The 12307-nt window shown below is 43.0% G+C and overlaps 3 protein-coding genes across 4 annotated transcripts; 2 read left to right on the plus strand and 1 right to left on the minus strand.

The window, feature by feature from the left end:
* The first annotated feature begins 4196 nt into the window (after positions 1-4196).
* On the plus strand, positions 4197-5694 carry LOC100836000 (senescence-specific cysteine protease SAG39). The gene is made up of 2 exons (XM_010241394.3): positions 4197-4778; positions 4969-5694. The coding sequence occupies exons 1-2, from the start codon at positions 4346-4348 to the stop codon at positions 5559-5561; spliced, it is 1026 nt and encodes a 341-aa protein (XP_010239696.1). The 5' UTR covers positions 4197-4345; the 3' UTR covers positions 5562-5694.
* Positions 5695-8162: 2468 nt separating this feature from the next.
* On the minus strand, positions 8163-9670 carry LOC100836307 (zinc finger protein 318). Of its 2 annotated transcripts, XM_010241395.3 has the most exons (2): positions 9348-9670; positions 8163-9221 (listed from the first exon to the last, which is right to left on the minus strand). In XM_010241395.3, the coding sequence occupies exon 2, from the start codon at positions 9136-9138 to the stop codon at positions 8542-8544; it is 597 nt and encodes a 198-aa protein (XP_010239697.1). In that variant the 5' UTR covers positions 9139-9221; positions 9348-9670; the 3' UTR covers positions 8163-8541. The 2 variants fall into 2 exon arrangements, with proteins under 2 accessions (XP_010239697.1, XP_014751054.1); XM_014895568.2 differs by having other exon boundaries at positions 8163-9670.
* Positions 9671-9812: 142 nt separating this feature from the next.
* LOC100836926 (senescence-specific cysteine protease SAG39) lies at positions 9813-11756 on the plus strand. The gene is made up of 2 exons (XM_003580999.3): positions 9813-10538; positions 10984-11756. The coding sequence occupies exons 1-2, from the start codon at positions 10100-10102 to the stop codon at positions 11574-11576; spliced, it is 1032 nt and encodes a 343-aa protein (XP_003581047.2). The 5' UTR covers positions 9813-10099; the 3' UTR covers positions 11577-11756.
* The last annotated feature ends 551 nt before the right edge of the window (positions 11757-12307 follow it).

Below are 12307 nucleotides of genomic sequence, written 5' to 3' on the forward strand. Positions count from 1 at the left end.
TTGCCTCGCGCGACCGCCACTGATGTATGGCTGGGCGGGGATGGGCAGACCCCGCTCTGTTCATCAGTAATGGTCGTGCCGGACCCGTTACTGATGTGCCGTTGCATATAGACCGTTTTGTAGTAGTGCTCCAACTAGTACCTCCATCTATCAACTGTATTTTAAGACTGCAGGGAAGCTGCAAGGGCATACTCGATCTATTATTCTTGTGTCACCCCGTATATACAAGTGTGAAGTGTCCAAGTGGTGCCCATGTGTGATGTGTGCAAGCATACATCTGGTCAGAAAAGTCAAAATCTAACAATTAGGATAAACTCATTTTGCTTTCAAATAACATTGCTCCTTGTCGGCGTAATCTCTCCCTCCGCTCTCACATTTGGTTTTTAAGGAGCTTATGCTACTTTTCCTGTCTAATATAAATAAGATCCATTTATATAAATTCCGAATCACATATCCAAATTTCAGGATGATGTACACACTTTACATGTTGAGTTTGCAAATATTAAATGGGCGGTGTATCTGGTGAAAACCTTCATTCGGTGCAAACCGTATAAACTTCATAAAAACCATGTTTAAAAGTTTCAAAAAAATTCTACAAAAATACCATATGCTGGGAGTGTGATGTTCTACAAACCTGCAAAATTTCGAGTTCAAAGTCAAAATCATTTGGAAGGAATTAAAAAGAGAAATTTACGATGAATAGTGTCAGACATTGAAAGATCATTATTCATGCAGAATTTGTTTTTTTCGCTGCTACCAAATGCCATTGAGTTTGGACTTGAAATTTTGCACATATATAAAACATCACTTTGTAACAATGCAATTTTTTCAAAAAAAAAATTGAACCTTTTTCATTGGAGTTTTCACAGTTTGCACCGTAGAGGTGGTTTTCACCGGATATTTTGCCTATTAAATGTCTCCTTGTGGGATTACCTTTATAGAGATTACATATTAGTCATCAACAGAGCGATCTATCGTACTCCCTCCGTCCCATATTAAGGGACTCAAATTTGTCTAAATATGAACGTATCTATATAGTAAAATACGTCTAAATACATGTAATAGAAAGTCATTTAATATGAAACAGAGGGAGTATTTAACTAGCTCTTTCACTGTGCCCTTGAATGAATACAGGCCCTCCCTTTCTTTTAATCCGATGGACCATTTTAATTGGCACTCCACCTAAAAAAAGAAGGGAGTACCACCTAAAAAACAGGGAAGTACTTAGAGTTTAGGGGTAAAAACGTAATCTTCGAGGCAATATGTTTGGGTACTCTAATTACTCCCTCCATCTACAAGTGTATTTTTAGGTTTTGTCCTAAGTCAAAAATATTAAAATTTGACCGATTTTAAGTAGCAACATCTATGACACTAAATTAGTATTATTATATTCGTTTTCAAATATAGTTTCATAATATACCGATTTGATGTCATGTTGCCACTCTTTCCATCGATATTGGTGAAATCTGAAAAGTCTGACGTATGACAGCTCGTGGGCGAGGTGAGGGCGTGCGATCACTGTGCCTAAAAACTCCGCGCTCTTGGCTCGATGGGTCCCACTCAGCACCGTAGAAAAAGGCCGATCGACCATTTTTTTTAGCGAAGATTGACCATCTAATCACGTGTTGATGGGCGTAACTAATTCTGCTTAGTCTGTGATCCCGTTTAGCACAGCCCAATAGCAGCCTAACCTACCTCGTGAAGAAAAACAAACAGGGCCACAGCCATTTTGTCAAAATTTGGAATCACCATAATCCAAACAACTCTAGCTCACCATTTTTTTAAAGGGAGCTCACCAAATATTTGGTCATGCCCTAATTTTGGTAATGCCAAAAATTTGGCCGGGCTGGTTGGGGCTTAAAGCAAACAGCCCCGTAGTACCTTGCCATTTCTTTTCAGGATTTTTTGACATATCTGAAGAGCTTCTTCAAGTTAATTGTGAAACTCATACTGTCGGTTGAGGCTCAACTCTTTTATGTTTCAACATTTGGTTTGAAAACATTGGCAGTGCGCAAAAGATAATCCTTGATCTTTAGTTCTACATTGCATTGCTTCTTGTATGTTTACAATTTTGTTCATGCTGCACAGTTTTCTTTGACCATTTGAGACTCAAAATGAAGTCCTACTGATGAAGAACATGCACAAATTCTTCAACAAGGCCAACCTCCCATGGGTCAAGATGGTATGGGAACAGTACTATCCCACTTCTCTTCCCACTGCCTCACAACCTAATGCTTCTTTCCGATGGAAGGACAACCTCAAGCTCATGGACTCATACAAGATGACTGCTCATTGCAATTGCAACAGTGGCCAGACCATACAATTTTGGAATGATATATGGCAGGAGGACAAAGTGGCTACCAAATGGCCACAGCTCCTTTCATTTGTCATTCAGCAACATATCTTTGTGGCTGAACTTATGCACACTGATGACATCACTGCACATTTCCACTTGCCCCTCTCTGTGGAAGCCCATACGCAATATCAGGAACTGACTGAATTCATGGTACAAATTGAGCTTAATGATCAGACCGATAATTGGAACTATCCTTGGGGCAAACCTGAATATCAAGTTGCACAGATGTACAAGGTCCTGATGGGTCACATTGAGATACAATCTACCTTTAGCTGGAACTAGAATTCGCTGCCAGAACAAGCATAAATTTTTAATATGGCCGCTGTTGATTAATGAACTCAACACCAGAACTACGTTGCTGCAACGATCATTTCACCTGCCCTCGTACAATTGTATTTTATGCAACCATTTTTATGCAATCATGGCACGATCGAGACCAAGGAACACCTTTTCTTTCAATGCCCAATTGCTTTGTCATGCTGGCAATATATTTGCCCGGAATTCGCCTGGTCAACTCCATACATCAGAATATTCGGACCATCAAATATCTGATTGGAGAGCCCTTTCATATGGAAATCACTTAGTCCTTTGGAGCATATGGAAATGTAGAAATGATCATATCTTCAATGGCACTCTGCTTAGCCTCTATAGATGCAGGAGTATCTTAAGAAATTTTCCATGTCTTCCACACGGCTAAGTGAAAGGCATATGGCAATTTCAAACCCTGGATTGATAGATTTAGTTAGTCCGTTTTTTTAGAATCGGCTTGCTAGTCTTGGGCTCAGTATTCTGTCCGGTGGCCCACTAAGCTCACGACAACCTTCTTGCCTTATATGTTCAGTTTCCGATTCTAAAAAAAGAAAGAAAAATCTGTGTCCAGTTTCCTCTAAACAAAATATGTCTTCAGTTGATTCTTAAAAAATAAATCTATCTTCAGTTTCATCACCCTCTGCTTCTTCCTCTGTTCAGTCAGGAAGATCGTGATAATTCTTAATTCTTATGAATAGAGATATCAGTATTATGGACTGTACGTATAATCTCGCAAGGCGCAAGGACGCTAAGTTGTTTTTCTGCCGCAGAAGCCATGAGAGCCTTTGGAAACAAAATAAACAAGTTGCTTCGTTCTCGCCAGCCCACCCGTCTCCTCTGAAATCAAGTACCTGGTGGTCACTGGCTCATATATTTAAAGGAAAAAAATCCGGCTTCTGCATCAATCGAAACATAGAGCCATTTTTATTGTATAGTAATCAAAAGTCAAACAATTCAAGTCGAACAATTCAAATCGAACAACGTTTGAAAGGGTCGGTGAAGCCTGGACTAACGAGCGGCCACTTGAGCCTGAGTGGGAAATGAGCACCTCATATAACATGACTGTAAGTCTCACTTTTTAGCGAATAAAACGAGCGTCTGATTGGTTAAAAAAACAGAAGGAAAAAACGAGTGGCCACTTATGTCAGAGTGTCCAGACCTGCAAATTATGCTTAAATGAGTATATCTTACATTCGCATGCTTGAACTGATATAGACTCAAATTCATCAGCATTAAAGCTTTATTTGGCATTGCGATAGTCTTTCTAGGCGTAACAAGAAAATCTAGCGAAAACTTGTAAATAGTTCCTTCGATAACAAAATTGCACAGCTCAGCTCAGTTCAACACAGTAAACAGCACGATCCCAAAAGGCAAGTAATATGCATCTTTGTTTAACAAAGCAAACAAGATGTTCAACATCCTTCAACCGAACAATATTAAATACTGTTGTTCTCAGCTCGCCCCCAAAGCTAATCCACGCCTTAGTTTAACAATAATTAATATCCTCCTCTCACGGCACGCAGCAATCCCTATCTGCCTAGCCCCGAATCTCAGCAGTTCAGTACAGCTGAGGCATCTCATCTCATCTATATATAGTCCGCATTACACCCACAATTATCATAAAACAAGTTTACCACAGCTACCTTTACCGCACCCAGCTCTCCAACATCCACCCCAACCATGGCTAGCCGCTCACTGGGTTTCCTCATTGCCATCCTTGCCTGCACCTGTGCGGTTAGCGCTCTGGCAGCACGCGACCTCACAGACGATCTGTCCATGGTCGCGAGGCACGAGCAGTGGATGGCCAAGTATGGCCGCGTGTACAATGACGTTGCAGAGAAAGCACAGAGGCTGGAGGTGTTCAAGGCCAATGTCGCGTTCATCGAGTTGGTCAATGCAGGGAACGACAAGTTCTCGCTTGAGGCCAACCAGTTCGCTGATATGACCGTCGATGAATTCAGAGCTGCCCACACTGGATATAAGCCGGTCCCTGCTAACAAGGGCCGGACGACCCAGTTTAAGTATGCGAATGTCAGCCTTGACGCCCTTCCAGCGTCCATGGACTGGAGAGCGAAAGGTGCAGTCACTCCAATCAAAGATCAAGGACAATGCGGTAAGATTATGTTCACATGAACCCGTGGAAACTATGTCTACATCAATAAATTATAAGTATTCTATTATCTCAGTATGGACAGTAACTAACTGCCGACTGAATCTTGGTTGAAGTTAGTCTGAACCTGTGTGTAATGGGCATAATTGAGTTCCGAGACTGGTTAACTAGTGGCAATCTTCATATATTTCAGGGTGTTGCTGGGCCTTCTCCACGGTGGCGTCCGTGGAGGGCATCGTCAAGCTGAGCACTGGGAAACTGATCTCACTGTCAGAGCAGGAGCTCGTGGACTGCGATGTGGACGGCATGGACCAGGGCTGTGAGGGTGGGCTCATGGACAATGCTTTCGAGTTCATCATCGATAACGGAGGCCTCACCACCGAGGGAAATTACCCTTACACCGGCACCGATGACAGCTGCAATTCCAACAAGGAGTCCAATGACGTCGCATCCATCAAGGGGTACGAGGATGTGCCGTCTAACGACGAGACGTCCCTGCTCAAGGCGGTGGCCGCACAGCCTGTCTCCATTGCTGTCGACGGTGGGGACAACCTCTTCCGTTTCTACAAGGGCGGGGTACTCTCTGGTGCATGCGGCACAGAACTTGATCACGGCATTGCCGCGGTCGGGTACGGCATAACGAGCGACGGGACGAAGTTTTGGCTGATGAAGAACTCATGGGGCACATCGTGGGGTGAGAAGGGGTTCATCAGGATGGAGAGGGACATAGCCGATGAGGAAGGCCTTTGTGGACTCGCTATGCAACCTTCCTACCCGACAGCATAGATGTGCTTCCGCTTATATTTTTCGTATAGCTTGTTGTGATCACCTGTGAAGCCTACGCCTGTGTATAAATATATACCACCTGTTCTTATAAATGTTCATATATAAAGTGTGAGAACATAGTTATGTGAATAAATATGCGCTATGTTTTAGAAATTAAATTCTAAACTCCTGTTTCACTATATATATATATATATATATTCATTGAGAAAAGCAAAAATGCACTTATTTCAATGTTTCTACTTTGTACCTCTATTTAGTTCTTCAGGAATTACTAATTAGTTGAAGTTTTTCATTCAAGGTTATGTTGTGTTAAATTCTTTTTAAATGAGTGTTTCTTTCCACTGTGCAAATGATGGGCTATGGACAGTAAACCAGCGAGAGTAACTGGTGACATGCATCTATGTTTGTACGACTAAATTATTTTTCAGGGAATAGAACTGAAATTCCAACTTTTCAGGTGTTTCAGAACCTTTGATCTTGACTCGGTGGCTAAAAGTAAATTTGGAAAAACTAACTCACATGAGAGTTTGTTCCAGACTTGGAGCAAATAGATTCAGTATCATGCTTGGAGAGGTACTTGCAACTCGTCGTCACCGCCTGAGACACAAAACACCCAAACAAAAAAGTAGAAACAATGATCACATCAATCACAAGAAAGCTACTCCCTCCGTTCCATAATTCTTGTCGAAATATTACATGTATCTAGACACTTTTTAAGAATAGATACATCCATTTTTGGGCAAATTTGAGACAAGAATTATGGAACGGAGAGAGTACTTATTAGGACATGAAAGGACAGAACAACAAAACATAAAATGACAACTTCATCAATATGAGATAGATCAAAGAAGTAGAATTAAATTAGTGTCAATCTGTTCGATCATAATTTTAGATAACAAAAAAAAATAGCAGAAGGAATTGCAATTTCTGAACCAGGAGCTAGAACATCTGCTCAAAGAGCTGCATATGAAACTTCCTATATTTCTAATCTAAAAATCATGAACCCTGAAGTGGATTTACTCAATGATACATATCCATTTTACAAAAAGGGCCTCAAGTGTCACACCTTCCAATACAGAAGCAAATAAATTTGTCCCACTAGTTATAGATTGCTTAACAAATACAGGATGAACGTGTTTAAAAAATAATAGCAAATTTGGTATCAACACAATCAAATCTATTCAGTTACATTTGTGCCAAGCTCTTTCAGCAATCTGTATCTGTAAGCAAGAAAGTGTCGAGTCCCAACACATTTGGGGAACAAATAATTAAGCATCATATACTGTTTTATGAATTCTAGGTTAAATATGACATCCATTTTGTTACTATATGAGAACCATCAAGTTATTCGAATTTTGAAACAACTGAAACACACATCATATGGTAAAAACCATAAATCAAGATAAATAAGCTATCAGCGAATTACCGATGTTTAATGAATGTAACACAGTAACACACCCTGGCATCAGAAATAATATACCCATTTAAACAATAATGTTCCTAAATCCGACTCTGTTTTGACAAAAATAAATCTCACGAAAGCACTAAATACAACTGTTGATTATGCTTGCATGTTCCACAACCCCTAATTCTTCCTCTTTATTTATCAGTCTGGTGACTTGTCCTTCAAGATAATTAGTAATTACTGACAAAGAGATACTGCAAATAAGCAATATCGATCGTTGTTCAATTTTTCTTGTAATATTATTTATATTAGCAACACGAGATCGAATCATGCAAATCCAAAAAAAAAAATCCTCATGTTATTGCCAATTCAGAGCTACTTCATGTTGATATTGTTGCCCAGTTAAATCAGAGATACTTCATGTTGATATTATTGCCCAGTTAAATCAGAGCTGCTTCATATTGACATCATTGCCAGTTAGAGGAACAACGAGGGAAGAGGGCTAACGAGAGAAAGAGGTAGAAAAGGATGAGATCAAAAAGCTATGTGTCCATACACTCCGGGCAAGGGCATAGGCCGGCTGCAGGGACACCAAAAACTGTAGAACATGTACAGCCAATGAGTCGCGAGTTGATAGCTGTGTACAGAGGCTGAATGGAGAAGCACAAAAAAACTCCCTACTTTGTCCCTGGCAACAGCGGGAAACCACCTCGGCTGCCACCACAAACACCTGAGGCTAACAAAGAGACTGCCCTGCGGGACCAATGCGACACAAGGGCCAGCCACAACCACACAGGTGAAGCAAAGCAAAGCAGTGTACCAAACAAACGCAACGTGAAAAGCAAAGCCACAACCACACAGGTGAAGCAAAACAAACCCACCAGTCAAAATCAATGTCTCGGATGCAGCAGAAGCAGGCATCGGACAACCGAAATCTCGAATGCCTTGAGAGGCCATCTTCTCCACCCTAGTTGCTCTTTCTTAAAACACGACTACGGGCACAACACTCTACAACACAAGGGGTAACTTGGGCCAGAGAGTTCAGACATGCAAATAGTGAATAGTTGAGTATGGTATGGTTAGCATTCATGAATTGATTCAGAGACTGAAATTTATTAATCATCAATGCTAAAGCTTTGTGTGGTATTAGGTAGCTTTCCAAAATCACTAATTTATTCCTACTCATGGACAAAGTATTAGTCAGAATCACCTTCTTTATGGGTAACAGAAAAGTCTTACAGCAACAATTAAAGGTTTCCTTAGTAATTTTTGTTCCATTGGATCATGCCATGGCATACCATACCACAGAACTAAAGAAAACTAAGACAGGAGATATCTGTGCAAATTGCGTACTGCTTTCAGATAGGACACTGCATACATTTTCATCTGGTCCACTGTTGCTTGGTCCAACACCATCAGATGAAGATTCCTTGGTGGTCCAAGAACTTTTGCCGGTCTGCCCTTCTGAAGAAATTAACAGGGAGCTTTTATTTTCTCATCAGATTGCAGTGCGAGTTGAAACTGTTCATCAATGGAGCATTGCATCGATTCTCATTTGAACCATTGGTTCTGCTTCTAGACGCCGGAGGACATGTTGCTGCTTGGTCCAGCAATACTGCTCCTACCCACATTTGGTTGATAATTTCTGCTTCCAGAAACTGCACGGTCATTTGGTCCAGGATTCATGTTGCCCGCAAACTGAATGCCAGGTCTTCCAGTGGTCCTATTACCAAGAATCTCTATCTTCTTGGCTTTGTGTTTTTTCCCTCCAATATGGGAGTTGAAATTGAATTCAGTAACACAATCTACCTTGCATATTTTGCACCAAAAGGAAGGTACTGAATTTGCTCTGGGTATTTGAAGAGCCTGTGATGGGGACTGTGGAACTGCTACTTTTTTCTTCGAGGACTGCCAGTTTGCTGGCTGGATTCGTGCAGTGGCGAAACTGAAACTTGACTGTGGTGAAGGCATATTGATCTCAGGAGCTGGCTTTCTTTTCAATACACCGGAGGTTGGATGTGCACACATCTCATTGGATGGTGCAAGGCCTCCATTGAGCGCAATCAGCAAATTTGGATGAGTAACTTCCAGCCTTTTCCGGTACTCCAATTCCCTTCTAAGTGCTTCTTCACATTTGATAGTAGGACAGAACGATGTACGAGCCTCTTTCATGCTTGAAGACAATGAACCAGACCTACTTGCTGCAATCACTATCAAATTCTTTATCAGCTTGCAAAGGACTCTCTACCATATTCCTGTATTCACAGAAGGAAAAGATCTGATTTCCAGCCTTGTAAACTACAAGTCTTCCGCATATTCTGAATGTGAGCTCGTGAGGTTCAAAGAGGAAACAGGGGATTGAGGTGGTGAGTAGCGTGTACCGAGGACGCGGCGGCGGTGAGGCGGACGCGGGCACCCCGGCGAGCAGTGAGGAGGATGCGACTGGCGGCGTTTGGCGGTTAGAACGAGGGGAGGCGGCGGCCGGAACTCCGATGCAGGACAGCAGGAGGGTAAGCGGCAGCGATGCGTTGGGGCCGGCGGCCAGGAGATCGGATGCGGCGGCTAGGTGGCGGAGCCGGCTGGGACGACGTAGGCGGGAGAGAGGCCTGTGACGGCGGCGGCAGCGAGATGGAGTCCGATTTGGGGATCAACTGATCAAGACAGGTAGGGTTTCTTCTGGAACGCCCAAGATCTCCCAGCCAGCAGCTATAATTAAGCTCGCCCCCAACAGATAATTAATTAATTCGCACCATTTTATTAAAACAAATTCGCGCCTTTTATCGATCTGAGTATTATTCCACCTGTTTATTCGTCTCCTGAAATTAATTAAATCTTAAGTAGACACAAGATGGTCAACGTTCTTTACTCGAACAACATTTGAATTTGAATAATATTTGTTGTCAGTTCGCCCCCAAAGCTAATCCGTGCCTTAGTTTAACAACAAGAATTACTTGTGTCCTCTCACGGCACGCAGCGATCACTGTCTCCGTAGCCCCAAATCTCAGCAGTTCAGAAGAGCTGAGCCATCTCCCCGTCTATAAAATGACAGCATTACACCCATAATTATCATCAAACAAATACTACCACGGCCACATTTGATTCACCCCTTTAACATCATCAGCTCCATTACTCCATGGCTAGCTACTCGATGGGTTTCCTTTTCGCCCTCGTTGTGTGTACCTTCGCGCTTGGTGCTCTCGGAGCGCGTGACCTTGCCGACGATGATTGGTTAATCGCCGCGAGACACGAACAGTGGATGGCCAGGTACGGCCGCGTGTACAGTGACGTCGCCGAGAAAGCACGGCGGCTAGAGGTGTTCAAGGCCAATGTTGGGTTCATCGAGTCGGTGAATGCCGGGAATCACAAGTTCTGGCTCGAGGCCAACCAGTTCGCGGATATCACCAAAGATGAGTTCAGAGCTATGCACAAGGGTTATAAAATGCAAGTGATTGGTAGCAAGGCTCGGGCTACTGGGTTTAGGTATGCGAATGTAAGTATCGATGATCTCCCAGCTTCTGTGGACTGGAGGGCAAACGGCGCAGTCACTCCTGTCAAAGATCAAGGCCAATGCGGTAAGCTCATGTGGACTATATCCTTCTAAATATATATATTTTGTTTCATAAATATTTTGGACACTTACGACATCACTAGAATTTCTTGTATTTCAGTTTTTTACGGTTTTCTCAATTCAGTCAGACGATGATGTAAATTAGCCACCTAAATTTGCGCTTGAGTTTGGCTTAAAACCATCCAATTTTTGTGAAATTGGAATTATTTTTGAATTCTTTTTCCAACTTGGCTTGAATTCATCAGTCATCTACACAAAAATGCTGATATTTAGGTTTGAATGAAATTGTCGAATTCCTTGGTCAATTTTGGTTCGTAATAAAAAAACTTAGCAGGACGCACAATGTCAATTAACATTATGTGCCGAGCACAAACTATCCATTCATTATGTTACACTTGTATGTATATTTACAGTACTGGCTAACGATGTGTAACATAATAAAACAACAGGTTGTTGCTGGGCCTTCTCCACGGTGGCTTCCATGGAAGGCATCGTCAAGGTGAGCACCGGAAAACTGATCTCGCTGTCAGAGCAGGAGCTGGTGGACTGCGACGTGGGCATGCAGAACAAGGGCTGCGGAGGCGGGCTCATGGACAACGCCTTTGAGTTCATCGTCAACAACGGCGGCCTCGACACCGAGGCCGACTACCCCTACACCGGCGCTGACGGCACCTGCAACTCCAACAAGGAGTCCAACATCGCGGCGTCCATCAAGGGGTACGAGGACGTGCCGGCTAACGACGAGGCGTCCCTGCAGAAGGCGGTGGCCGCGCAGCCTGTGTCCATCGCAGTCGACGGAGGGGATGACTTGTTCCGTTTCTACAAGGGCGGCGTGCTCACTGGTGCCTGCGGCACGGAGCTCGACCATGGTGTCGCCGCGGTCGGTTACGGCGTGGCGGGCGACGGGACCAAGTACTGGCTTGTCAAGAACTCGTGGGGCACGTCGTGGGGTGAAGATGGGTTCATCAGGTTGGAGAGGGACGTCGCCGATGAGGCAGGCATGTGTGGGCTCGCCATGAAACCTTCCTACCCGACAGCGTAGCTTGCTTTGCTTTCTATTCCCTCCGTAGTAGAATGAGTCAATATGTGCCTTGCATTTTGAAACGGAGGGAGCGTGGATGATCGAGTAAGCTTAATAGTGTAAATGTAAATTTTTATATTTAACAGTGTAGCAATAATACATGGATAAATATGAGGAAAAAAATAGAGATCTTTCATGCTAAGGTTACCAGCATAGAGTTTAGTTCAAATATACTGCGTAGCACATTTTATTTTGTTCCGTGCAAATGAATTACGTACTAGTCGAGGTTATACTTTTCACATGTAAGTCGAGACATATGCGCGCAATTTCGGTGAAGTCTCGACTCCAGATGAGTTTGGAGATACGTTTTATATCTTGGGACGGAGGAAGCTAGTGATGGGCCTATCGGTGGGACACCCAATCGCGTGGGCCTCAGAAAGAGAGAATGATCGGACCATCAGGGGAGGGAAACAATCGGAGGAGTGGGTGAGGCACGGGTCAGTAGTAAGACAAAACGGAAGCAGTTACCAATTAATTAACAATATCAAAAAAATTGAGCTTTGGCATCTCTCTCCCTCTCTCTTCGTGATGCACCGGTGATGCACGTTGCTCCGCATATTAAGAAACTGTAAAGAGATTGACAGTTGTTGTTCTCACAAGTCCAAGTTTGTAGCCTTGTGTGTCTCATGTGGGACGGATTACCCTTTCAGTGGTAGGTGACTTACCTGTCGCTAGAAAGTTGTGAGTGATGA

The sequence above is a fragment of the Brachypodium distachyon genome, chromosome 5 (assembly GCF_000005505.3).
Source record: "Brachypodium distachyon strain Bd21 chromosome 5, Brachypodium_distachyon_v3.0, whole genome shotgun sequence".
NCBI lineage: Eukaryota > Viridiplantae > Streptophyta > Magnoliopsida > Poales > Poaceae > Brachypodium > Brachypodium distachyon.